The 27980-nt window shown below is 38.3% G+C and overlaps 3 protein-coding genes and 1 long non-coding RNA gene across 8 annotated transcripts; 3 read left to right on the top strand and 1 right to left on the bottom strand.

Moving 5' to 3' along the window:
* Positions 1-485: 485 nt before the first annotated feature.
* Positions 486-10588, top strand: LOC121778847. Of its 3 annotated transcripts, XM_042176250.1 has the most exons (7): positions 569-618; positions 1051-1198; positions 1505-2590; positions 2671-2721; positions 9721-9826; positions 9917-10071; positions 10212-10588. In XM_042176250.1, exons 3-5 carry the CDS (start codon positions 1715-1717, stop codon positions 9778-9780), a joined length of 987 nt encoding a protein of 328 aa, XP_042032184.1. In that variant the 5' UTR covers positions 569-618; positions 1051-1198; positions 1505-1714; the 3' UTR covers positions 9781-9826; positions 9917-10071; positions 10212-10588. The 3 variants fall into 3 exon arrangements, with proteins under 3 accessions (XP_042032183.1, XP_042032182.1, XP_042032184.1); XM_042176249.1 differs by lacking the exon at positions 1051-1198 and having other exon boundaries at positions 486-618; XM_042176248.1 differs by lacking the exon at positions 1051-1198 and having other exon boundaries at positions 548-618; positions 1449-2590.
* A 3170-nt stretch (positions 10589-13758) lies between these two features.
* LOC121779780 (plasma membrane ATPase-like) lies at positions 13759-23600 on the top strand. Of its 3 annotated transcripts, XM_042177196.1 has the most exons (14): positions 13759-14158; positions 14786-14904; positions 17622-17890; positions 18345-18668; positions 18750-18872; positions 18938-19042; positions 19132-19276; positions 20934-20998; positions 21483-21598; positions 22055-22149; positions 22259-22379; positions 22690-23175; positions 23270-23395; positions 23528-23600. In XM_042177196.1, the coding sequence occupies exons 4-11, from the start codon at positions 18447-18449 to the stop codon at positions 22327-22329; spliced, it is 942 nt and encodes a 313-aa protein (XP_042033130.1). In that variant the 5' UTR covers positions 13759-14158; positions 14786-14904; positions 17622-17890; positions 18345-18446; the 3' UTR covers positions 22330-22379; positions 22690-23175; positions 23270-23395; positions 23528-23600. The 3 variants fall into 3 exon arrangements, with proteins under 3 accessions (XP_042033130.1, XP_042033131.1, XP_042033132.1); XM_042177197.1 differs by lacking the exon at positions 17622-17890; XM_042177198.1 differs by lacking the exons at positions 14786-14904; positions 17622-17890.
* LOC121779081 (putative pentatricopeptide repeat-containing protein At1g10330) lies at positions 16202-17344 on the top strand. The gene has a single exon (XM_042176424.1). The coding sequence runs from the start codon at positions 16202-16204 to the stop codon at positions 17342-17344; it is 1143 nt and encodes a 380-aa protein (XP_042032358.1).
* Positions 23601-25432: 1832 nt separating the features above from the next.
* Positions 25433-27720, bottom strand: LOC121778138. The gene is made up of 2 exons (XR_006045622.1): positions 27442-27720; positions 25433-25688 (listed from the first exon to the last, which is right to left on the bottom strand). It is a non-coding gene; the product is annotated as an uncharacterized LOC121778138 (long non-coding RNA).
* Between the last annotated feature and the right edge of the window lie 260 nt (positions 27721-27980).

The following is a 27980-nucleotide window of genomic DNA, read 5'->3' as shown; positions in this document are numbered from 1 at the left end:
AATGATGAAAATTAGTTATATTCATAAAATGTAAAATATTTAATTATGATAAATTTGAGATATATGGTTAAACTCAATCATAAACATGATCAAATACTAATATTTGAGATATTTTAATGCATGTTTTAGAAATTTAAATATTTTTTTAAGTGAATTTGAAGTTTTAAATTTATTTATCAATTATTATATTAATAAAAATTCAATATATAATTTATATATTTAATATAAAATTGAAAGTTATTTTTTTAGTTATTTATATTATAAAATTAATCAATGAAGTGTCGAATTATGAGTAAAAAATAGAATAATAGAAATTTTATTGGGTTTTCGGGCCAGCCCATCGGGTTTTCGGGTCTGACCCTAACGGGTCGCGGGTTAATCGGGTGCGGGCTAGTCGGGTTTTAATTTTATCGGGCTAGAAATTTCCAGCCCTACCCCTATAAATTTGGCGTGCTATTCGGGTCAGCCCACGGGTTGCGGGCTACATTGACATTCCTAGTAGTGTTTAAAACTTTCTCTTTTCGCTTTTGATTGTCAGACCAGAGAGAAAGAATCGGGAGCTTGTGAAAGGAAGGCACAGAAGCGCCGACGCAGGATCATTGGCTTCATCGTCGTAAGGTTTGTTTCCTGATGATGCGTGTTTCGCTTTCTATTTGATTTCGTTTTTGTTCATGTTTTGATCCTGTTCTGAATCGTGATTGGATTATGGATGCCCGTGTTTCTGATTTTTGTGTGGATTTTATCATCGAGATTGTTTGGTTTACAACAGATAGCGTCGCAATCGCTGCTTGAAACCTGTGTTTTTTCTTCTTCTGTGGAATGTTGCTTTACCAATCAATAATTGGAAGTGTTGAAGGAATCACATAAGATGATAATCCGTGGAATACGGAAACGGCTCTTTGACTGTGTTATGAGTCTATTCTTACTCTTAATAAACTAATTCAGCTAAACGTCGTTTTATGCCAATCATACGCATATTAGTTTGTTTTGTGATTGTTAATCAGATACTGATGAATTTTGGTATTGCTTTGTTGATCCCTTTCATTTTAGTACTGTGATGAATGATTGCTGCTTGCCGAAATTGCTTCCACACGCATATATTCAAGCTTGATGCTCTAGTCTCACGCATCTTGTTCAAATATTTATCGATCGTCGTGAATATTTAGATTGCAGATGGTTTTCTGCAGTATATGTTCAGGTAGTCTATCTATATTGAATCATATAATGTACTACTGCAGTAGAGGAAAATTGGTAAATTGGATTATTTTTGTAACCATTTTTCGCTTTGCTTGAATGTTCTTACTATCGATAAGCCAATTCAGAGTGCTTCTGTTTCTTGAGAATTTCCCCCTCAATAATGCTTATCTTGTTTGTGATCAATGAGGTAGGACATATGTGGTTGTTTTTATCCATCTCATGATTCTATGGTGCCATTTCATGTCTACTAGATTAGGAGTCTTAGTAATGGTTTGAGGCTGAGAGAATCGATCTTCTGGACTCCCAGAAAGAATTACAGTGTAAGGGCTTTCAAAGAAGGAGTCGCTCGAGGGGATGATGATGCTCAATTTTGCAACCGGATTGGATGCAGTAGAACAGTTAAGTTTGGTCAGAATGGTAGAGTCGGAATCTCAGATACAAGCAAATATTCTAAATCTTCTTTTCACTCTTCAAGTGGAACTGGAGTTACTGGAAAACCCCAAGAAGTAATTCCACCATGACCAATGCAAAGAGGTCATGCCTCGATTCAAAGAGAAAAGGATCTTCTCAAGTGACATCTGATCCATTGGAGACTAGTCTATCTACTAAGTCCAAAGCTCAAAGGATAGTGCCTACACAAAGTAATCTACGTGGATATAAGTCAGTATCAGTGACTAAGTCTAAAGAGGTTAATATGACTGAAGCCGGTAGTTCTAGTGCATCAACTAGTGTTGCTCCTCAAAAAACGTTTCGTTGCAAATCTGGATCAAATAACCAAAGTACTTCACCATCTTCCCCTGTTCCGTCAGCTTCTAGGAGCTCTGTGCGAGGACCATTTAATAGGATCAACGGGAACAGGTATGGTTTGCAGAATCTGAGATGCAATTCTATATCAGATGCCATACCACCTAGTTGTTCGCAACCAGAACCAGCATCTGTAAGGAAGAACTTTATCAAAAAGAGAAGTTCGGAAGGAGAAACCATTTCGTCTTGTAGGGGGAGAAAGAATGCGGCTTCTGCAAACGTAGACAGGCATACCTCCACGACAACAAGTGGCATTTCCATCTCTGATTTAGCACATAGTACTTCTGCTTATGTAGAGGATAGCAGTGTCTCTAGTTCTTCTTGGAACCGGAGATCAACGAATGTAAATGCTAGAATGAGGTTTTCCAGTCAACTGGATGCTAGAAATGGTTTGTCTGTTAGGGAACCCCCTGTGAGTTTCTCTGAAATTGATTATGAGACACCTTTTGATGTTGGTGATCGGAGTGGCTCAAGACCTCACCGTGACAATTTATGTTCAAGAACATCTTTTGCCTCTGATGAATCTGGATTAACGCAGTTAATGAATCATGATGTGTTACGCCAGTTTAACATGGATGGAATTGCTGAGGTATTTGCTTTTCTATGCACTAAGCTAGTTCGCAATTCTAATCCTGTATGGACTAAATTGAGCCGGGTGCTTCTGTGCAGGTATTAATGGCTCTTGAGAGAATCCAACAAGATGAAGACTTGACACATGAGGTATTGTTATCTTTATATCCCCTACAACATGTAAAAATCATGGATTAAATATGCCCGGTCAATGGTTTTGACCAAAGAATAAATGTGACGAGACATTTAATTTTGTGAAATTAAATGATATAGCGTCGATCTACATTTTACGTAGATAAACGTAGTATATTCACTTTCTCAAATCCGATTTTCGGTGAGTGAGAAATAGTGGATTAAAGTTGGGCATAATTAGCTTTTAATTAAAGCTTTAAGTGTGAGCTTAGGGAATAATTAACTAAGTGTTAATTATCCCACATTGGAGAAGTAACACATCTTTAATGTGTTTAAATTAAGTGACTTTATGTTACTTAATAATTATAGTGGATCGAGATGGGTGGAAAAGCCCACACGCGCGCACACGCGCGCCGCCGCCCGCCCCGCCCGAGCCCGTGCTCGTGGGGGTGGGCGTGGGCCCGAGCCCGATCTCGATCTCGATCTCGATCTTGGATCTTGGATCTTGGATCTTGGATCTTGGTCTTTGGGCTTGGCCCAAACTATACGGCTGCCACGTGAGAAATCTACACGCTCCACAAACCGACGTCGGTTACGAATCTGCCATGATGACCCTGCATGGTGGCTTGGCCTATAAATAGGCTAGCCATACCACTGCATTAGGACACACATTGAAACGCATTCTGCATCATAAGCTCTCTCCCTCTCCCTACATTGTCCTTCTGTCGAAGCTCTGCCCTCTCCTCCATCCAGTTCGCCGGAGCTCTACTGATTGCGGTGCTGCATCAATAGAGACGCTGCCGTTTTACCTTTGGGGACGACACGCCAAACCGAAGAGCACTACCGGGGCGTATCTCGTCTTGCGGGAAGAGGACTCCTCGACTCGGCTAAGTTTTTATTTGACAGTTTTGATTTCCATTGTATTTTTCGTTTCTGTTTTTCTTCTCTTCACTCGGGTTGTATTACGCCCGGTTAGTTTTCCTTTATAGCTATATCTCCAACAACGCCGCCGTCACTCTTCCCACTCCATCCACCGGTGCATCTGCCAATGCATCCACCATCTCCATGATGCCGACTCCCGGCTTCCCAGCCGTGTCATCAACTGTCCCTTGGGTTTGGGACAACCCTTTTGGGGCGTCCACTGGTTCCACCTTTGGTGGTTCGGTTGGTTCCACTTTCAGTGGTTCCTTCGGATCCTTTAATGGATCGAGTGTTGGTGCCTTCGGGCTCAATGCTAGTGTTGGGTCTTTCGGGATCAACACGAATGTGGGGGGCACTCTGCCCAACACGAACATGGGGGGTTTTATGCCCAACCCAAATGTTGGCTCCTACGGGGGCAATGGGATAGGCTCCTTCCATGGGGTCAATCAGGCACCTATGGCACCAAGAATGATGCCACCCACCGAGAAGCCGCCAAAGTTTGGAGGTTCGGACTTCAAGAGGTGGCACCAAAAGATGTTCTACCTGACAACATTGGGCGTCGTGAACTATCTCACAGAAGACGAGCCGCCCTCGCCAAGTGACCAAGAGACGAACATCGAGGTCATTGCCCACTATGACGCATGGCACAAAGGAGATTATCTTTGTAAAAACTTTATTCTAAATGCTTTAGATGATAGTTTGTACAATGTATACTCTGTTGTAAACACCTCTAGGCAAGTGTGGGAAAACCTAGAGAGAAAGTACCGCAGTGATAATGCGGGAAATAAGAAGTTTGTAATAGCTAAGTTCCTTGACTACAAAATGGTCGATACAAGACCGGTCATGGAACAAGTTCAGGAGTTTCAAATGATCATCCATGAACTTGCTGCCGAAGGAATGGCTTTGCCCGACAACTTTACAACGGGCACGGCCATTGAAAAGCTTCCACCGAGTTGGAGGGACTTCAAAAGCTACCTTAAGCACAAGCGAAAGGAGATGACTTTTGAAGACTTGATCGTAAAGCTGCGCATTGAGGCAGACGTGCGGAAAAACGATCAAAAGGCTAAGGGCTCTTTTGATGCTAAGGCCAACCTGTTGGAGCGGGGCGGACCCTCCAACAAACGCCCTCGCCCAAACTGTCCAAATGACAGAGGGAAGGGAAAGCAGCCTTCAAAGAAGTTTGAAGGCGACTGCTACAAGTGTGGCAAACCAGGCCACTTTGCTAAAGACTGCCGCAGCAAGAAGAAGAAGCCGGCTGCCCACGTCGTTGAGAAGGAATTCAAGGACTGGGATGAGAACGACCTCATTGCAGTGGTCACTGAAGAGGTTAACCTTGTTGATAACAAGGGTGGCTGGTACATCGACACCAGCGCTACTGCTCATGTTTGCTCCGACAGGAGCAAGTTTGCCTCCTACACCGCTGTTGAAGGGAGAAAGATCAACATGGGGAATCAAGCATCGTCCGAAATCCTTGGCGTTGGCAACGTGATTCTCATGATGACGTCTGGCCTAACTATTACTTTGAAGGATGTGCTGCATGTACTGGACATCCGCAAGAACCTAGTGTCAGGATCAATACTAGTTAATAAGGGGTTTAAACTTGTATTTGAGTCTGATAGGTTTGTCTTGTATAAGTTTGGAAAATCCTTCGGAAAAGGTTATGTAACCGACGGGCTTTTCAAGCTTAGTGTGGCAACTCGCAGTGTTGCAAAGCCATTGGCCAATAATAATAAAGCATCTACTTCTTATTTGACCGAGTCTTCAAATTTGTGGCATTGTAGATTGGGACATGTAAATTCAAAAGCCATTAAAAGATTAGTGAATTTAGATTTACTAAAGGCTAATGAAGTGGATAATCAAGATAAATGTGAAATTTGTCTTGAAGCAAAAATGACTAAGTTACCGTTTCATTCGGTTGAACGAAGCACAAAACCCCTTGAATTAATTCACACGGATGTATGTGATTTAAAGATGGTGCAAACTAGAGGTGGTAAAAAGTACTTTATCACTTTCATAGATGATTGCACAAGATATTGCTACATTTATCTTTTAAGAAGTAAAGATGAAGCAATAGAGGCGTTCAAAAATTATAAGAACGAAGTTGAGAATCAACTTGGTCGTAAAATCAAAATGATTCGAAGCGATAGAGGAGGAGAATATGTAGCCCCGTTTGAGGAGTTATGCAACGCAAGTGGTATAATTCATCAAACAACTGCTCCATATTCATCACAATCTAATGGTGTTGCAGAACGCAAAAATCCAACTCTAAAAGAGATGATGAATGCACTGCTTCTAACTTCAGGATTACCACATAACATGTGGGGGGAAGCTGTTTTGATAGCCAACTATATCTTCAATAAGATCCCTCTCAAAGGAAAAGATGTTACTCCTTATGAGTTGTGGAAGGGAAGGAAGCCATCCTACAAATACCTCAAAGTGTGGGGGTGTTTGGAAAAGGTGATGGTTCCTCCGCCCAAGGAAGTTACAATCGGACCTAAAACGGTTGATTGCATCTTCATTGGATATGCACTTAACAGTAGTGCATATCGATTTGTAGTTCACAAGTCTGAAATATCGACTATAACAGTAGGGACAACAATTGAGTCAAGGAATGCCGTATTTCTCGAAAATACATTTCCTTGCAAGGACAAAGAAAAAGTCGTAACCAATTCTGAGACAAGAATTGAAGAAGAAGTCACTAGTTCTAAACCAGTGGAAGAAGAAGCCACTAGTTCTAAATCAGCGGATGAGGAACCTAAATCGCGCAAGCGTGCAAGGCCCGATCCGAATGATACAGTACTAAGACGTGGTAATAGGGTCAGAACGCCAAAAACATTTGGTCCTGACTACATGCTTTTATGCTAGATGAAGAACCGACATCTATAAAAGTAGCTTTCGATGGCCCAGACGGGTTGCATTGGAAGGAAGCTGTTCAAAGTGAAATTGACTCAATTTTGCTAAACCACATATGGGTGTTGGTTGATTTACCCGAAGGTGCTAAACCTTTAGGATGTAAATGGGTCCTTAAAAGAAAGTTTAAGGCCGATAGAACAGTGGATAAATTTAAAGCCCGACTAGTAGTAAAGGGTTTTAAACAAAAGGAAGGACACGACTTCTTCGATACCTATTCACCTGTAACAAGGATTACATCTATCCGGGTGCTTCTCGCTATTGCTGCATTGCACAACTTTAGATTCATCAAATGGATGTAAAGACCGTGTTTCTAAATGGTGAACTAGAAGAGGAAATCTATATGGAACAACCCGAAGGGTTTGTAGTACCTGGACAAGAGAAAAAGGTATGCAAGCTCGTAAAGTCTCTATATGGATTGAAACAAGCGCCATTGCAATGGCACTTGAAGTTTGATAATGTGATGTTATCAAATGGGTTTAAAATCAACGAGTGCGACAAATGTGTCTACATCAAGAGCACTAATAACGGTCATGTTATAGTGTGTCTCTACGTTGATGATATGTTAATCTTGGCTAGCAACACTCAAGTAATTAACGATACAAAGGTCATGTTAAAGAGAAACTTTGACATAAAAGACATGGGTCTAGCCGATGTAATTCTTGGAATGAAGATTCTAAGGACGAATGATGGAATCATCTTAACACAATCACATTATGTTGAGAAGATATTGAATAAATTCAAAGCCTATGATGGCGCGCCGGTTAAGACTCCAATTGAACTCGACGTTCACTTGAGCAAGAACAAAGGCGAGCCCGTTGCACAAGAAGAGTATGCACGGGTCATCGGGTGCATTATGTACTTGACTAATTGCACTCGACCTGACATTGCTTGTGCCGTGAACAAGTTAAGTCGTTACACGAGCAATCCAAGCAAAGAGCATTGGAGAGCTCTTGTGAGGGTTTTGAGATATCTAAAATATACTCAAAATCATGGGCTACACTTCTCGAGATACCCCCGGTACTTGAAGGGTACTGTGATGCCAATTGGATATCTGATAATAGAGACTCACTTTCGACAAGTGGATACGTCTTTACTATTGGGGGTGGTGCTGTATCGTGGAAATCCACAAAATAGACCTGTATAGCCCGATCAACAATGGAATCGGAGTTCATTGCCTTAGATAAGGCTGGTGAGGAAGCCGAGTGGCTTAAGAACTTCCTTGAAGATATTCCATTTTTGTCTAAGCCAGTGCCACCAGTGCTAATCCACTGCGATAGCCAAGCGGCTATTGGAAGGGCAAACAATGGTTTCTATAACGGTAAGTCTCGACACATACGTCGACGACATAACACCGTGAGACATTTGATCACAACTGGCGTGATTACAATTGACTATGTAAAGTCAATAGATAATCTAGCGGATCCGCTAACCAAAGGGTTAAACCGTGATCAAATGAATAAGTTGCTAGAGGGAATGGGTTTGAAACCCACAAACTAAAGAATGGTCATAGTGGTAACCCAACCATGATGACTGGAGATCCCAAGAACTTGGTTCAAAAGGACAACTAAGCTATGAGAGTTCATGAGAAACACTCAACTATATCTATTCCCTAAGAGCAATAGAGTGTTGGAGAACTTGCCTAGCGGTAAAGGCTAAGTCTATGACTTTTAATGGTTCTTAAGGATCTTAAAGAGATAGAGTTCTCAAAGAGACCAAGTATGGCAAGGTACTTGACTAAGAATCACCTATGTAAGTGCGAAGTGTGGTCGCTTCATAAAACGTACTTATGAATCCAAAGTGGTGTCCAAGACCGCAATGGACACAAAACGTGAGAACGGATGAGGTTGAGGTGTTTAAGCGTTAACACCATAGTCTCGGTGCACGCCGTGGGGGATTAGTTCAAAGCATCGCGCTACTAAGCCGCCTGTGTATCCGATGGTGTCGACTATGGAGGGTTCAAAGTCAACAACTACCTATCCTTATGCTTATATACCTCTCGAGGGTTGAGCTTATGTCTGCATGCATATGCATTTGGCTATTTCCACTCATGTGGGGATTGTAAAAATCATGGATTAAATATGTCCGGTCAATGGTTTTGACCAAAGAATAAATGTGACGAGACATTTAATTTTGTGAAATTAAATGATATAGCGTCGATCTACATTTTACGTAGATAAACGTAGTATATTCACTTTCTCAAATCCGATTTCCGGTGAGTAAGAAATAGTGGATTAAAGTTGGGCATAATTAGCTTTTAATTAAAGCTTTAAGTGTGAGCTTAGGGAATAATTAACTAAATGTTAATTATCCCACATTGGAGAAGTAACACATCTTTAATGTGTTTAAATTAAGTGACTTTATGTTACTTAATAATTATAGTGGATCAAGATGGGTGGAAAAGCCCGAGCCCGAGCCCGTGCTCGTGGGCGTGGGCGTGGGCCTCGGGCCCGATCCCGATCCCGATCCCGATCCCGATCCCGATCTCGATCTCGATCTCGATCTTGATCTTGGACTTGGACTTGGCAATTGGTCTTTGGGCTTGGGGCTTGGCCCAAACTATTCTTTTTGGACCACCGCCGAGTCAGCAATCCAAGTGGCTTGACACGTCGTCAAGCGAGGCACAGTCACGGCTGCCACGTGAGAAATCCACACGCTCCACACACGGGTGGCACACTCCTGCCACGAGCTTGTAACCGACGTCGGTTACGAATCTGCCATGATGAGCCATCAAGGCTTGGTTGACCCTGCATGGTGGCTTGGCCTATAAATAGGCTAGCCATACCACTGCATTAGGACACACATTGAAACGCATTCTGCATCATAAGCTCTCTCCCTCTCCCTGCATTGTCCTTCTGTCGAAGCTCTGCCCTCTCCTCCATCCAGTTCGCCGGAGCTCTACTGATTGCGGTGCTGCATCAATAGAGACGCTGCCGTTTTACCTTTGGGGACGACACGCCAAACCGAAGAGCACTACCGGGGCGTATCTCGTCTTGCGGGAAGAGGACTCCTCGACTCGGCTAAGTTTTTATTTGACAGTTTCGATTTCCATTGTATTTTTCGTTTCTGTTTTTCTTCTCTTCTCTCGGGTTGTATTACGCCCAGTTAGTTTTCCTTTACAGCTATATCTCCAACACAATACAAATCAAATTATTATGCTCGGTAATCAACGTTCGTTATCTACAGCAAATACTTGCACTGGAGACCAGATTGTTCCTCCGCGGCCTCAACCTCTATGACCATTGACCAACACAGATACATGAGACTGGATATTGATAACATGTCATATGAGGTCGGCCTTCCTTTCCGTTTCCTTGCGCAACCTGTTTCTTTTGCTGGACTGGGTTCTGTTACATATAAAATCAATGTTCTTCTTTAATAGGAACTGTAGGTCTAGAAGAAAGGATGGGCACAGTGAGCACTGCTCTCTCAGAAGAGGCATTGTCAAAGTGCGTGACGAGAAGCGTATATGAGACAACCACGTCAAATATAGAAACCACAGAATCAGGCAATGACATCAAATGCAGTATTTGCCAGGTTATTATTACATTTGATATGATTAATTACAACCGCATTATTTGGTATTATATCATGGGTGATTTGATTTGATTTGATTTGATTTGATTCAATTCAATCCTGTGGTTCAAGAGAATGATGAAGTTATGCATCTTTGGTAGGATGAGTATGTCCCTGGAGATGGGATTGGGAGCTTGGTCGAATGCCAGCATGGTTTTCACGCAACATGCATAAACCAGTGGCTGCAAGTGAAGAACTGGTGCCCCATCTGCAAGGCTTCAGCAGCACCATCACAATCATCTTCGTCATTGTGAAAGAGTCACATTTACACACAGACAAAAGGACCGATGCTGGATTCGCACCACGTGTTCATTATAGTTAAATTTTTCTCCCACATATGAAGTATATTTCTTGATTTTTTTCTCGTAATGTGGTGGTCTGTTTTCCTTCATGTACATAATCTTCAGTTTGGTGAAAGTATTCAAGCTCCAGTGTCAACTGTGAGAACTGAATGTGAAAAGATACTGGGATTTCTGAATTCCTCTCTTATCGATTTATCATTTTTTTTGGCACCGAAAAAAATTCTACTTTTACTTTTACAAAACGATTATTGGCAAAATTCTTGAAATGGGCTTGTTTGGGAATCCATGACAAGATAGGTATTTGCCGCGGGTGGCTGATAAACAATCCAATTCCACTAATTTGTACCCCGTCGTTTCTTAAAATAGATCATAGTTGTCATTTTAGGATGTCCCCTAGAAATAGACGATGTCTATTTAAAGAAATTTTTTTCTCTGTAATGAATTGAGTCTATTTCTTCACTAGTAATATTCCCAATCACTTTTTCATTCTACCTATTTTACTAATTGTGTATTAAAACTCATGCCATTTTAAACGTTGTCTAATTTTAGGGACGAAGAGAGTACTATTCGTTCATCCCTATATAAAAGAGCACACAAACAATATGTATTCATAATCCTACGATACATACACATTTTGAATAGTTTAAAATAGTACATTATATTCCAACCCTAAAAAATAAAAAACACTAGAAATTATCAATAAATTTCACTATATACATTAATTGGAAGAAGACGAGCACAATCCTAGTTTTTTAGAAAATTTTGCAAAAGGGGCCCTGAGTTCGTGATCGACTGTATTAAGGTGCACTTCTTCCGTCCCAAGAATGATAACACATTTTTTGGCGGCATGAGATTTTATGCAGTTTTATTTTTTGTGTTAAGAGAAGAGAATAAAGTAGAAATAAAAAAATTTATTTTTAACAATGAGTTATCTTGAATGAAATAAACTAAAAAGAAAATCTCGATAGGGCAGATGGGATATGTTTTAAGATATTACTCATTGCTAATTGTTTAACACTCAAAAACCAAAAAAAATGGCCCATTACGGGGCATGAATTCCCATAGCAAAAAGTTGGTTCGGTGTTCGTAGATGAATCGACCACAATTAACGCCATTCATACCACAAGATAAACACACAATATTTTCACATCCCATAGCAAAACACTTTCGCACTTCACATTTACATTCATAAAATTTTGACTTAAAAGCTTTCTATACACTTTCCTTAAAATATCCACATCTCACTTTTAAAGTAAAAGTTTTGATTCAAACCTAAAACGTACTTTCGGATCAACTTTCATCATTCGTATAAAACACTCCATAAAATAACGCATTATACTTTGCACCTCATAACATCACACTTCCATAGCTCAATTTTCCAACGAAAAAAGTTAAAACTATTTTTCTCGAAACTCAAAAATTTTCGAACAATTAATAAGCACAACATTTTCCATTGATCAAATCTTTTTATAAAAGACAAGTCACCCCATTGCATAATATATCGTGAAACACACGTATATCTATTTTTTTTTATAACCATAGCTCTTCTATCTCATTATAAAACATACTTTGTTTTAATAACCATAGTTCTTCTATCCCATTGTAAAACATACTTTGTGTTAATAACCATAGCTCTTCTATCCCATTGTAAAACATACTTTGTTTTAATAACCATAGCTCTTCTATTCCATTGTAAAACATACTTTGTTTTCATAACCATAGTTCTTCTATCCCATTGTAAAACACACTTTGTTTTCATAACCATAGCTTCTCATCTCGTTTCCTGATAACCTTCTCATAAAAAAAATTTCATAAAAATAAATTACCTCTTTCTTGATTGAGCGTGGCGAAGCGGGATGTTGAGCCTTCAATACACAATTATTATTTTATCTTCTTTTATTTTATTTCATTTATTATTTTAGTCTAGCGAAACAAGTCTAGACTAAGACTGAAAAAGACTCTCGGGTCCAGAGCAGAAAGAAAAATTGCTCAGATTCAATACAAAACTTTTAGTCTAGCGAAACGAGTCTAGACTATGACTGTAAAAAAGACTCTCGGGTCTAGAGCGGAAAGAAAAATTGCTCTGATACCACTTTGTCACGCCCGCATTTTCTAAGGATAGAAAACACGGTTGATCGCGACTATGGGAGGATTAAAGAAGCAGGGAAGAAAGGGGGAAACATCACAACTCAACTATAGCCCAAAACAAATGGGAATAGCTCGAATAAAATCAGAGTATCTCAACAATCAACAACTCAAAAGGAACAATATTTAGCGGAAGCATTTCGAGAGTAGAATAATTCTATGTATGAAGACACAACATATTCTAGACATTTGATAGACATTCTTCACTCTTATGCTCAACAAGCTCGTCACCGCTCAACCTGCACATTTTAAAAATGAAATGCAGGGCTGAGTACTTGATGCACTCAGTGGACTCATGCCGAAAACATTTTATAAAAAGTATTTATCATGCCACCATTGAGTGACCTTGGGGTTTTAACTTTAGAAATCGCCCAAGACACTAAAATTATTTCCATCGTAAAATTCGGTTGATCAACCATTTTCCCATAGATGTCTACCATATCTGATCCATTGATGACAAGGAATGTGGCCACATTCCAAGTCACTAGACCGACCGACCCAAAGATGGCTCACGATCTCCATAGGTGTACACTAGCCTGAATAGGAACTCACTCTCTAAACACACTCGAATTCGATTATCCATTGATGGCAAAAGCCACATCAGATAGGTTCTATAGAATAAAACAAAACACGGCATGACAAATATTCATATCATTTTCACATAAAAATATACTTAGGGCACTGCCCTTAGTAAAACTTTAGTTCGAAAGCCCACCTCAAGTTCTTAATCCGAAATTATTTCCTTTCCCTAGATATCACATCTCGCTTGCAAGGAAACACCCTTAGCATTTAAATAACACATAAATCAACACAATGAATCAAATAAATAAATAAGATGCATGCACCCTAATTAAAATCGTTTATCTCGTTTCTCGGTTTTCGATTATTCGGCGGCCGCCTAAAATTCTTCGGTTGGCTCCTCGTAATTTTTCATCACGATATCAAAACATATTCCCAAAATTATTTAATTAGAACAGCCCAAGAACTCTTCATATTCAAAGCAAACCCAAACTAAATAAATCCTCCAATGACTAAAGCATACAGCTAACTAATATAGTCCACTAAAGAAAAGTCAAACCAACAAATATACTTAATACTCCCAACCCATTTATTTAATTTACAAGGCCCAACTAAAAGTAATAAATAGCCCAACATTTAAAAGATAAAGCAAGAAAAGGAAACATTAGCATTATATACTCCCTGCCACCGCACGTCTACTTCCCAAAGACCCAACTCAAACCAGCATCTCTCTCTCCCTAAATCTCACGCTCTCTCTGCCATTCTTCTACAATTTACATATCAAAACATCAAGCTCATCTCCCTCCCTCTCTTTCTCACACAAACAAAAAGAAGCAAAAGACTCCCATCTCCCTCGTTCTAAAATCAGCGCTCACGCCCCTCCGTCGAAGACCGAACGCTGTCGCTGTCACGCTCGGCTTCTGTCTCCGGCAGCTGCTGTCCACCGTTAGTCAATAGGGTGGAGACCCCCTGCCGTCGTTGCGGTACGTACCGTTGTTGCCGCCGCGCTGTTGTCTGCCGAGATCGCGCCTGCTCCGGCAGCCCCGATTTCACCCCGAAACAGCCCCGTTTTCCAATTAAAGGTTCGTTCTTGATTTAGTTGTGTCCGGTTCTTAATTCGGTTGCTTCGATTTACTCGATTTCCAGTTTCGGCTGGTGCAACAAAGTGCTATGTTTCGAAACTATAAGGTATGCTCTAGTATGATGAACACGATGGGAATTGGGAGGGAGTAATACCTTGAACTGATTTCGAAAGAACAATCGATGGCTCCCTCCTTCGCGTTGGGTTCTCGGTTTCTTGATTTCTTGAATTGAAGTTGAGAGAAAGAAGCTTTTTTTTTGCAGAGAATGAATAAGAGAAATATGATTGTGCCGTGAATAATATAGATGAAGATGATTTGGTTTAGATATGGGAGAGATTTATGGAGTGGGGAGTGAACGGTTTTAACGTGGGTTGAAGAGTGGGATGCAAAAATCTATTTTTCGACTGACTTTTCTGATTGCCTAAATAAGAAATTCAAACATTAAAAGAGAAGAAAAATATTGCAAGCGCATACGAGTTGTACAGAAATTATTCCACTACAAATACAGAAATTATTCCACTATAAATACAGAAATTCGAATGCGGCTGTAGAAGCAAACACTCACATTTTCAGTCGAATTTTTTTCTCAATTTCACAAATTTTTTTATTGCAATCGGAAAAAAACAGAGGCAGGAGAAGAGATGTAAGGATTAACGTGTAACGCTTGCAACAAAGAATTCGAAGACGACGTCGAACAAAAGTTCCATTACAAATCCGAGTGGCACTGCTACAATCTCAAGCGCAAGGTTTTCTATTAATGAATTGTTCTTTATTAAGTATGAATTATGATACGGTTCGATGTTATGGCTTTTTTGGTGCTTCTGGAAATGGAATTTCTGTCATTTGTTGAGCTTGTTTTTGGTCCTTTTTATTGAATCTATCCCGCTGGAATTGTAGGAGTAGCAGTTAATTGTAATATGCTAATAATTGTTTTGTATGGGTGGAATTCGTATTGAGAAAGTAGCTATGAGACTCTGCTAGGTTTGTGTGTAATTAAAAAAGGGAGTTTTCTACTAATAGAAAGGTATGGCTAGTGAGATTTTTCATAATAACCCATTATTAAACTGAGACCCATCACAAACACAATAAATTTAAAATTGTAGCCTAATATCGGTTCTATCTTCTTCTTCCTCCTCTTTTTCTCTGGTTTCGGCGTTTACAGTATAATAATCACCACCATTTCCTTCGAAGAATTTGCGTGTTTGTGTCTGTTCTGAGAAATTCTGCGTTTTGCTTCTTACATGATTCAGTTACGCCATCAATTTCTCGCTATCAGATTTTCATTTGCTATTACTCTCTGCTTATTTCGTGCATATAGGATTTTGGCGTGTTTGTATTTTTGAAAACCTGGAAAATTTCCACCTTTATTGTTTTGTTTAGAATTCTGAATGCAAATGAACTTGAATATTAGGAAGTAGACTCTCATCACAAAGTGGATTTCACATAATAATTAGCAAACTGAAATATAGAAAAATCATTTGATATTGTATATCAACAGATAATGAATTGTTTGTAGGTTGACAGATTGAAGAAAGTGTTGAATGAAAGAAATGGATAAATTGCTTTTCTGAGAAGAGAGATGACGTGCTTCTATGCATCTCAAAGTCAATTATGAATGAGAGATAGCTAATAAAGTGAATGCTCAGTAATTTAATACTCTGGTTCAATAGCTAGTAATTCAGAGTAGAGACTGATGCTAGGTGACTCTTGCTGCTGATCTTAACTGAGACCTGGTTCACTTAGATTCTTTCGATTCTAAGTTATATAGTTCCGTCTAATTATCAACTCTGGCAATGTCTGGTTAGATAAGTCTGAATGTTGAATTTGCAATCACATCCTGAACTTTTGCTCCATCTTCTTCAGCGTTTTAATGGATACGCTAGTAAGTGCTCGAAACAAGCCGAACAAGTTCATTTCTTGTTAATTACCCATGGTTACCTTCTCATCAGAGATCTATGGCTTAATACTCTCCTATATAATACTCTCATCAGAACATATCTAAACCTTTTTAGACCCCACAGTAGCCTCAGCCTCTTCAGGGAGATGCTTCACAATCAGGCTGCTCCTAATAGCTACACTTTTCCTTCTGTTCTTAAGGCCGTTGCTTCTTCTCTCTCAAAGTCATATGGTACATCACGAATAGGTTACTCTTTACATGCACAATGTGTTGAAAGAGGCCTGCTATGTGACCCTTTTGTCCGTACATCGTTTCTTTCTCTTTATTCACAATTTGGTGATATAAGGAGTGCACATAAGGTCTTTGATGAAATACCTCAACCATGCATTGTTTCAATTAATGCGATGCTTGATGCATTTGGAAAAAGTGGCAACATGGATTTGGCTATTTCGATGTTCTTTAGCATGCCAAAGAGAGATGTTTATTCATGGACAAGTATCATTAATGGCTATGCACAAAATGAGTGCTTTATGGAGGCAATTAAGTTTTTTACGAAAATGATGAGAGATGAGGATGTAATTCGTGGCTTTTTAAGGCCGGGTGAGGCCACTTTTGTAAGTGTCCTCTCTTCATGTGCGAATTCGGATGATGGGTCGGTGTTGTATCAAGGAAAGCAAATTCATGGATACATGGTTAGGAATGAGAAGGAGTTGAGTGTTTTTAGTGGAACAACATTGATATCGTTCTATGGGAAAATGGGTTGCCTAAGTTATGCTTTTCAAGTGTTCAATGGCATGTCCGTGAAAAAGGTATGTGCGTGGAATGCTATGCTATGTTCATTGGCTTCAAACGGCAGGGAAAGTCAGGCTCTAGAGATGTTTGAGAAGATGAAGAGCATGGGGTTGTGTCCTAATGAAGTTACATTTGTATGTGTCCTGTCAGCTTGTGCTCGGGCTAAACTTGTGGACTTAGGCATGGAATTGTTTCAAGCAATATCTCGTGATTTCTCCCTTAAACCAACAATGGAACATTATGGATGTGTGGTCGATCTGTTGGGCAGAGCTGGCCTTCTAAAAGAGGCATATGAGTTTGTGAGAAGCATGCCTTTTGAGGCTGATGCCCTGTATTGGGTGCTCTTTTGGGTGCATGTAGGGTTCATGGGGATGTCGATTTGGGAAATAAAATTGGTCGTCGGTTGCTTGACTTGCAACCCGAACATTGTGGACGGTATGTTCTGCTGTCCAGCATTTATGCTGGGGCAGAGATATGGGACCATGCTGCTGCCTTGAGGAAAGCAATGGTCCATGCTGGAATTCAAAAGATTCCAGCAATTAGTATGGCTGATTAACGTGGTTGTGGTTTGGGATGCTTCTCTCTGCAAAATTTTGTTTTAGGATGAACATATAACATATAGGTACTTACTTTTTGCTTAGGAATTTTTTTTATCTAAACATGCTGTGTTGGTAATGTTTTAAATATTCATACGGACATCTATAGTCTATAGATATGTATTTACTGAGTCATGAAATTAAAGCTGCTAGAATAAACTCATTTTCCTTAAATCAGGTTGTCCTTCAAGTTAAAGTTACACATGGGATATTCACTTTTGGTGTTTTCTTGAGATTTAAACACTCAAAATCAATTTTCATGATTTGGAACAATGCTTTCGAACTTCTCAAGATAAGGAGATAGTGAGAGAGATGTCAGCTAATGAAGCAAGCTGAGGCTAAAGGGCAAAACTTTTGATGCAATGAACGCAGCCATCAGAAAGAAAAGAAAGCACAGAAACAGAAATATCCTATCATACCATACTGTAGGGAATGTTCAATCGACAGGTTTGCCACAATCTTCTTGACCTTCCATTCTTACATCTTTAAGCCGCCTTACATTCTTACAACTTGTTTATTTTGAATTAGATGTTTATCCTCATCTCTCAGCTACTTCCTAATATTCAAGTTCATTTGCATTCAAAATTCTAAACAAAACAACAAAGGTGCAAAATTTTCTGGTTTCAAAAATACAAATACGCCAAAATCCCAAATGCACGAAATAAGCAGAGAGTAATAGCAAATGAAAATCTGATAGCGATAAATTGATGGCGTATCTGAATCATGTAAGAGGCAAAACACAAAATTTCTCAGAACAGACACAAACACGCAAATTCTTCGAAGGAAATGGTGGTGATTATTATACTGTAAACGCTGAAACTAGAGAAAAAGAGAGGAAGAAGAAGATAGAACTGATATTGAGCTACAATTTTAAATTTATTGTGTTTGTGATGGACCTCAGTTTATAATTGGAGGGATCCCCATCGCCATGCCAACGGTGTTGTCTGTCACTATGGCTATCGGGTCCCACCGCCTCTCTCAACAAGGTGCCATAACGAAATGAATGACCGCCATAGAGGAAATGGCGGGGATGGATGTTTTATGCAGTGACAAGACAGGAACACTCACTCTGAACAAGCTGACTGTTGACAAGAGCCTCATCGAAGTTTTCGTGAAGGGGTTGGACAAAGAGCAGGTGATGCTGCTTGCAGCTTGGGCTTCGAGAACTGAATACCAGGATGCCATAGATGCTGCAATTGTAGGGATGCTTGCTGATCCAAAGGAGGTATATGTTGTACTCGAACAAAATATTAATTTTCGTTCAATTTGCCTTAGATATATCATCGTTTCTGTCTCGATTCGACAGGCGAGAGCTGGTATAAGAGAGGTGCATTTTCTGCCTTTCAACCCTTTGGATAAGAGGACTGCATTGACTTACATAGATTCTAATGAGAATTGGCATCGCGCGAGCAAAGGTGCACCCGAGCAGGTATGCCCACCTTATAATTTTCTTTTCGCTGTGACTCTTTCTCACAAATCCTCCCTTCTCTGTAGATATTGCAACTTTGTCATAGCACGGAAGATGTGAGGAAGAAAGTTCATGTTGTTATAGATAAGTTTGCTGAACGTGGGCTTCGTTCCTTAGGAGTAGCTAGACAGGTATTTTAACATATCTCCAAAGTTGCACTATCCTTTTCTGATATGTACAATTGTTTACATTCGTGCTGCCTTTTTGTCGTCATCTGCAGGAAGTTCCTGAGAAGTCAAAGGAGAGTCTTGGAGGGCCGTGGCAGCTCGTTGGCCTTTTGCCTTTGTTCGATCCACCTAGGCACGATAGCGCAGAAACCATCAAGAGAGCCTTGAACCTTGGCGTGAATGTGAAGATGGTCGCTGGTAAGTTTGTATCTCATTTTCCACAAGTTTTCCGTGCAATTTGTTAGTTATTTTCCGTGTAATTTTCCTTTATTTTCTGTGTAATTTTCGCCCAGCAAGTTTGTATCTCATTTTTCAACAAAATGTGCGTAACGTAATGTATATATATGCTTTCGTTGCGCATAACTTCTCTGTGATAATACTGGTTGGATCGAAGTTGAATTGCTCATGATGTAGTTGTTAGATTGGTAGAAGTGGCAGTTGGTGTAGAATGTCGAGTAAAAATTGCATGATATTGTACTCCTTGTCATAATTTGAACTTACCTTGTTTGATTTGATCGAAATAGTAGTTTCTTAGACTAAAGGAGATTTCATCCACACATAGAATTGCAAAAGCGAAATAGCAAATATGAGATGTTAGGTAGGAGATTAGTGTTGGAAATGGTGGAACTTATGTGAAGAAGAAGATCAAATCATAAATCTACTTCAGTTATGTGACTCCTCTTTGATGTCTTCTTCTATTTATTCCTTTTATTTTCTCTCTTGTATTTCTCTTTGAAAGAATAGACTTGGTAACATTAGGCTACAATGAAGAAGCTACAGAAAGAAACCATAAAATAATAAACATGTTAAATGAATGTGTTGTTTAGCGAATTATGCTTCTCTAGGATAGTCATATTTATAGAAGAAAGACAGTTATTGTTCAAAATGATTTTGAATGATCGGTACAGGAGGTTAAGAGGTTTTAATAATCCATCGTAAAATTATCACATATGCCTACTTCAAGAGATAGACAGGTGATTGTAGATCTTGTGTGTATGGCGCATTAGCAGGCTTAAAGGATACTGTTCAAAAATTATATGTCTGAGCACCGAAGAAACTTGATGTATAGTTTTGTTGATAAATGTTGAAACAAAGGGTATTTTCCTGGAGCAAAACAAAGGTAGAATCAATTTTTATTTCCTCCTAGAAGTTAGAAAATCCGAGTTGTAGATCTCTGATTCTTCAAATAAGTAAGATCATTGTTGATATCCTAGTAGATACTTTCTTGGTACAGTAGACCATACTGTCTTAGTTTTCCCATAATTGACTTACGTTTTAGAACTTAAAGTTTTGTAAAAAGGTTTTTCTAATGTAATGTGATAGTCTCAAGAGACAAATCAAAAAAGAAATTTATAAAAACAATTGGAAATAAATTGATCTGGACAAACTGGAAGAAAATGAAATACTTAATAATCAGGTAGCCCAAGCATCCAATAATGAAGATAACCTTCTGATCTTCATGCCCAATTAGAAAAACCTGTCAACTCAACTAACCAGAGCTTTACCGAGTCCTAAATAAAAAAATACTAGGAGTCCGGAAACTAAAGCCCTGTCCATCCATTTATTATAACCCTAAACATATTACTTAAAGAAAATATAAGGCATCAATTCGGTCGATATGCATGATCATGTCTTTAATCATCAGATGTTACTATTCTTCATTAGTTCATGCATATTCAATTCATGAACATTGTTTTACCTGCCTTCATTTGGACTGACATGTATGCATCTCCTTTTCGTTCCATTCGGTCACAATACTATTCTCTTTTGCTCATTATTTTAGCGACGCAAAATTTCTTTTCTTTTGTTTGCTATTCAGTATTCACCTACTTCATTTTTCTTTTTATGTGTACAGAAGATGATATAGTCAATGATAATTTTCCTAAGCTCCCATGTAATCAAGAAATTACATTAATCGAGGTAATTTATTGTTTATTTTTATGCACATTTATCAGACCTTACTGATGTCGAGTCAGCCTAGGACGCACTAGTTCTTGTTAGAGGATGAGAGTCTTTTGTTTGTGAATTAATTGATCAGTTTATTCTCACAAAAAGTAGAAGGATCTAGGTCCCAGACAAATCCTTTCCCAAGAAAAAGAAAATTATAGGAGTGATTTTAAAGAGTTCATGTACACTTCAGTAATCCATGTTTTGAGTCTGAATTGATTATTACCCTAATGACAGGAAATTGTTGTCTACTAGTATGAAATGAGGTGAAAGTTGTGATGCACTTGTACATGTAACACTTAGTGCACTGTGCATGTATGGTGGGAAGGGAACATGGCAACATTCACCTATTTTGCCTTATTGCTTTTTATAGAAAACAAGAATACCTCAGTAATTGATTCTAATGGATGCGTTGCTGGAAATCAAATGTTCTGATGGTTTGTTCATGTTATATTAGAAAATTGGGACTTCTTCAGAGATGATGCAGCACGGACAAGAGCCTCAATTGAAGTTGTGGATGAGTGAAACCAAGAAGATGATTGAACAGCTTATAATGAGGCAAACCTTTTCAAGGTATTATTATCATCTGAAATTGTGGTTGCTTAATTGCTCAATTTTGCTCCCAACAGAAAAAAAGAAAACGTAAAATTGCTTGAAATTCGCCAGTTGATTGTTTTCAGTAAATTTAATAAGATACAATGTGAAATTTCCAATTTAGGGAAAGCTCCAATCATATACTAATGTGCATCACTCCTCAGAACTTTAATTTTTGCTATTATCATGTTTTTGTGCTAATGCGTTTACATGTAAATGGTCTCAATTCTGTTATACAGTCTGAATTTGACAAATAGATACAAGAATCTTGAATGCAGTTTATGGACCTTCTGACTGTTGTTACTGTTGCAGTTTGCGTTCAAGGGAAAAATGTTACCTGTGGATGGATTACTTAAACACTGATAATGTTGATCTTTCTCTCACATCTGTTGCCATCTTATAAAAAGCTTACCCTTTCATTTTCAATTTTATTAGCGAAGAGCGTGATATGTTGATAGAGGTTCTTAATTCATGGGTTATAGACTCGTCAATCGAAGCAGGGGACAAAAGTTCTACTGTTGGCTCTCCAGGTAACAAGCTCAATCACGGTATTGCTTTCTCAAAAAGTATAAAAACTCTTCCTATGTGGTTTTGGCATTCATTGATATAACTCTTATATTTATGGAAAATAAAATGCAGATCTTTTGGTGAAGCTGTTCAGCAAGCTAAGAAATGGTTTCAAGAGAAGAAAGCAGGGCTGGGTTCAGTGAGAGAATTGGCACAGGGGTCCTCCAACCTTAATTCAACAATGACTGAACATGTTGGTGATTCTTCTCCTTCCTCTTATTGTTTCTTTCTTGTTGATAAGATTAATGGAGAATAACTGTGTTTGACCATTTTGCATCAATGGTTTTGTTTTTTCTTTTTATTTGGTCAGTAATAGTTGCCTGTTGTGTACTCAGATAAGATTATTTTTCTTTGCTTCCTCTTTGAGTTTTACAATCTTTCAAGTTTCAAGATTATTTTGCATCTTGTCATTCTTTTGTTTTTTTGCAAGCCGGATTTTTTGTTGTGTTCTGCTCTCATTGTTGTTCACCATCATTATGTTGGTGTCCGTCTGGGATGTGTAGAACCGGAGGCTTTTTGCCTCTGGATCATGGAGTACTCAGGAAGAACTACAAAGAGTGCACTCAAGGGCAGAAGAAGATACGGTCTGCAGTCCGTCAACTAAACCTGATCCATCGCACTTCGCAGCTGCACAAATCAAAATAGGATCTGCTGAAGCATTTGCAGTGGGAGAGGGATTGACTGAGCCACAGTCTTTAAGGATACATAATCAAGATGACTTGGTAGATGCAGGAATCAGCTGTATAGCAGGTTGGTTGTTCCATAACATAAATACAGGTAGCCATGAACTTAACTTAATGCATCGTACACAAGAGAAATTATCAGTCGGTAATATTTTTAGGTAGTGGAGTACGCCTATACGTGTATATATATATGAACAAACTGAATTATATGACTTTTTGGTTCTTTTAGATCTAAAGTCAAGGCAATGCAGTAAGGCTAGTGAAGCACTGTCATCCAATCCACATACTTGTGTTTCTGTTAACAAGGTACTTGGGATATTGCTCATTTTCCCCTTTAAGGTGGTTGTAGTAAGTTGTTGATACATCTGTTGAGCTTGCGGAACAATACACCTTGCCATAGGGAATTTTGATGGAACTCTGAAACATCTGTATTTACGACGTTAATTGTCTCCCAAGGTTCCAGAATGTTCTGCGCCTAAGCTCATTCCCTTGCCGAGTCCCAACCATGCTGATGAGCCAAATTCTGGTAATTGGGCTGTCCTCATCTGTTCTCCTTCAGTAATGACCATCAATTTGCATGTCAGTGGTTTTGTACATGATAGAAAGAGATTTGTATGCAAATTAAATGTCCCAGCTTCATTGAATCTTTCTTTTGCAGATCTGCAGTTGAGTAAGGTGGTGAGATTTGTCGGAGGAGAGAGTGCACATGGTTTGTTATCATCACACGTCAGGTAAATTGATGTATTAGTCTTCCGTTCCTCTCATTCTTGTACCCAAACCAAGTTAGCACATATGTGATTTCTGCTCCAAACAAACCTTGATTCCATTTTGCAGTTTGTCGTAACTGAGTACAACGATCAAATGGAAAACCACATGCCATGTAGTCCAAATGTGAATATCAACCTTATCGAAGGTAATTGTCAGTTTTTGAGCGAATCTCACGTGGAAGTCCCAACTCCGACGAGTGGTTGTCAGACTAGTTCATTTGGTAGGAAGGAATGCAAGTAAATACTATAGAAGAAGCAGGGTAAGAGGTAAGTATACGACGTCGGGAGGTGGAGAAGGAGAAGGATTGTTTGTTGAGAGTATTTAGCCGAATAGAAGGATTGTATATGTTGTGATATGTCGAACACCTTCTATTCAGCTAAACATTCTGTTCATCACTTTTTACCTTCTTTTTTATTTTTGTTAGTAATAATTACATCCTCATATTTCATATTACCATATCGGATCACAATTGGTCCTCCGTCAATAGTTCCGTTAATTTTATAACAGTCAACGGGTTTAACCCAATTTTGATCAAATTAGACTTTTAATTCTGATTTTTAAGTCACTAATTAATTCCCCAATTATTTTAGCAAATATTCATTTAAAATCAGATATAAATAAATAATATAAAAAATTAAAATGAAATAGAGATCTATTTCTCTCTCAATGATTCATTTTAAATAGCAAATATTCACAGAGAACTCCAAATTCGTGCTCTAAATCACCGAAACCAAATTTAAAAACCCTAGATGATTCATCCTCCACCGCCATCACCTCAACCACCCCGACTTCTCCGTCATCGCAGAGATCTTATAGCTAATCGATCCATCAATTTTCCCTATTACACAGTTCGAAAGCGAATTTATTCAGTCGTTTACAAACTCACGAAGGAGCATCGCCAACTGTTCATCATCGGCGAAGATCGAAAGGCGATTCTGACGGTCAACGTTCAGCGAAATTCGGAAAGGCGATTCCGATTGAGAAAGAAATAGACATGTTCAAAATGAATATTTGATATCTCTATTTGAGGTGGTTGAGATCGATTAGCTATAAGATCTCTATTTCATTTAAATTTTTCATATTACTTATTTATATCTTATTTTAAATGAATATTTGCTAAAATAATTAGGGAATTAATTAGAGACTTAGAAACCAGAATTAAAAGTCTAATTTGGTCAAAATTAGGTTAAATCCGTTGATTGTTATAAAAGTAACGGAACTATTGACGGATGACCAATTGTGATCCGATTTGAAATGTGCAGGACCAAAAAATCGAAAAGATAAAGTTTAGGACTAAAATCGTAAAATGACCATGACCAATTTTGGCCTTTACTCATAAAAGAATTGTGTAGGGTTTTACATTGTTTCCAAAATACTCCCTTAAATAAAGTAAGTGCCCCTTAAGTAAATTACCATAACCTGATTATGATAATTCATTTTCTGGTTATTTGGAATGTAACACCCCTTACTCGGTTAGTTTTAACTAAATAAGTGATGTTACTTTTCGGTACGATCGATAAACAAAACCTGCCTATTTTTTTTCATTTTGCAAACACTCAACATACAACACTATCATAAAAGAAACTAAACCTGATAACACAACTATTTACTACTCCCTCCGTTCCTTGTTAATAGAGGCGTTTCTTTTCGGCACGGAGTTTAAGAATAGTGTGTTAAGTGATTGGTGAATAAAGTAAGAGAGAATAAAGTAAGAGAGATGTAGAGAGAATAAAGTAAGAGAGTGGGTTACTTTTTACCAAATATAGAAATGACTCAATTAACTTGGAACTTCCAATAATGGTAAAATGACTCTATTAACATGGAACGGAGGGAGTACTATACATAACAAAATAACATTAACCTGTTTAGATAGATATACATACAACTCCACTAGCAAAAAGAAGGTTATAACCTTACATTTGTAACCCAACTATTTACAACAAAAGATAACCTAAGCATGCCACGTGTAAACTCCGACTGTACCAGCAAAAAGGGAGGTGGTGACTTGACACGTGCTGCTGCCAACTAGCGAGTTCACTCGCTTCTATACTCTGCAAGAGGGAGAAGAAAAGGGGGGTGAGCTTCTAAAAGCTCGTAGTGTAATCGCATTCCAGAATAAAACCTCTAAAACTTCAATCTATATTAATATCACAAGTAAACACTTTATTACCTGGAATGTCGTACAACACATTCAATTTATATTGGCATCAATATACAAGTTCAAAACAATGTCACCCAGTATAAGCATTCATAACAGTTTGAATCATTTAAAGGAATCACCTATATCATTTACAAACAGTACAACATCACAATAATATTAATCATGTAATACTATCAACAATAACCATCTATCACCTATCAATCAGAACTATATAACACAATACAACATAACTTTACCTGAGGAAAATATAACTGTTTAAAAAATTCAAAACACAACCATATTATTTCAAAAATAGAGCCCCGAGTTATGCTTAGTGATGGACACGGGTACACGGACACTATCTGTAGCCCGATGAGGGCGTCTATCATGTAAGTCCGTATCGGACACTGTAATCTTTCATATGGCTTATGCAACGCAACCGTCATATATTACCCATATAGGGTACATTTCAACTATCGATATATCATATAGACCATCGCTTCGGTTATCCAGAAGACGAGTGATTTATCCAGAAGACGAGTGATCAACATGTGTGCAGTACTGCTGTCCTATGGCATGGCAACTATACCCTGTGATTCACTCAAGCAATGGGGCATAATGCAACTATTTCATATCAACTTTCACATTATTCAACACATATAACTATTTAAATCACTTTGCATTTCATAAGAAATACCAAACAACAATTTCAATATCACCTTTTCTGTCACTTTACCTTGAAGTCTACAATCCACACAATTATTTTTAAGTTCTATGGCATAAGCATACGAATCACACAAACAAGTAGTAATATTTATCGAAGTTAAAGGAATTAAATTCTAGAACACGCGTACACTACATGTACACGTCAAAAAAACGATATTACTTGCTTAGTCAACCATGGAGGTGCCCTTTTCCCTTTATCGCTTGTGTTTGCACTCGGTTCACCTAATTTTTCAAATAATCACATATACAAATTATAAATAAACACTTAAAGCACAAATATGGAAGCCAAAATATCACCATCTATCTATCTCTCTTTTAGCATAAAAACCTTTATTCTCAACTTTTAAAGCTTTAGAAAATATTGACTGCATTACATCATCTTCATATAATAAACTGACTTAGCTCCGAGATAACTAAGGGTCGAGCCCTACACCAAAATAAACCTCTAGGTATCTACTTTAATTACAAAAAAGGTTTTCCTCAAAATTCCAAGGGATTAGGGAGTTATCAACGTTTTACTACAGCCTGTCAGTTTGTGACAGATTCTGGCGACTGTTTAGCATGAATTTTTAAAAATAGCAAACGTTGATGAAATGCTCTGAAATTTTGCAGACATCTTCACAAGACCTGATAGTATGCATTAAAAATTTTAGAATATAAATTCTAGTATGTTAAGGTGGCCGAAACTGATCAGTACAGCAGCATCAGAACAACCACATACAAGCTATTTTCTATTTGTGTGTCATTGGGTAATTTCTCCAAACACTTCATGTTCAACAACAAAATTACATGGTTTTAGTCCAATTATGATTCATCTCCAACAATTGAAATCCCCAAATCAAGAACCCTAATTTTCGACCAAACAAGAAAAATCACATCAAATTAACATCACTACTATACTCAGAAACATGATTGAGGAGGTTATGGAGGAATCTAACCTCTAATTTTACTATTTTCCAAAGATTAGTGGAGGTGAGTTTGCAACCTAAGCTCCAAAATTGAGGGGAAGAAGGGGAATTGAGAGCTTGGATTAATGGAGTGTTTTACATGTTTCATGATGGAGCGGCCAGAGGAGTTGCGGTGGCTGATCGGAGGGAGTAGAGGGCTATTGAAAATCTTTACAGAGATGGAGAACTCGGCATGGAGAGAGGGAGCGTGAACGAGAGAGTAGAAGGATGAGATCATTTTTTTTTAATTTCTATTTTCTTTTTCCTTATTTTTCCCCCTAATTTCCTTCCATAAGACACGTTTTTTTCTTCCTTAACTTACTCATCACTTTCAAAACTTTTTCTTTCTCTTTTTCTTTTTCTAATTCTCTCATTAATTCTATTTTCCTATCTCTATTTCTTTTATCCCTAATAAAACATATATAAAACCACTAAACAAAAATCTAATAGTAACTCTAAACTTCTAACTCTAAACTTGTAAAAACTTGTAAAAGATTAGGATATTACATAGAATAACTAAATCCCCTGAT

This window comes from Salvia splendens, chromosome 19, assembly GCF_004379255.2.
Source record: "Salvia splendens isolate huo1 chromosome 19, SspV2, whole genome shotgun sequence".
NCBI classification, from domain to species: Eukaryota; Viridiplantae; Streptophyta; class Magnoliopsida; order Lamiales; family Lamiaceae; genus Salvia; species Salvia splendens.
The sequence above is the reverse complement of the archived record's forward strand: the minus strand, read 5'-3'. Positions and strand labels throughout refer to the sequence as shown.

Coding starts and splice junctions, on each gene's coding strand:
- LOC121778847 (XM_042176249.1), top strand. CDS start 1,715: ATGACCAATGCAAAGAGGTCATGCCTCGATTCAAAGAGAAAAGGATCT. Junction 2,591..2,670: donor ACATGGATGGAATTGCTGAG/GTATTTGCTTTT, acceptor GCTTCTGTGCAG/GTATTAATGGCTCTTGAGAG. Junction 2,722..9,720: donor ATGAAGACTTGACACATGAG/GTATTGTTATCT, acceptor CGTTATCTACAG/CAAATACTTGCACTGGAGAC.
- LOC121779081 (XM_042176424.1), top strand. CDS start 16,202: ATGCTTCACAATCAGGCTGCTCCTAATAGCTACACTTTTCCTTCTGTT.
- LOC121779780 (XM_042177198.1), top strand. CDS start 18,447: ATGACCGCCATAGAGGAAATGGCGGGGATGGATGTTTTATGCAGTGAC. Junction 18,669..18,749: donor TGCTTGCTGATCCAAAGGAG/GTATATGTTGTA, acceptor TCGATTCGACAG/GCGAGAGCTGGTATAAGAGA. Junction 19,277..20,933: donor GAATGTGAAGATGGTCGCTG/GTAAGTTTGTAT, acceptor TTATGTGTACAG/AAGATGATATAGTCAATGAT.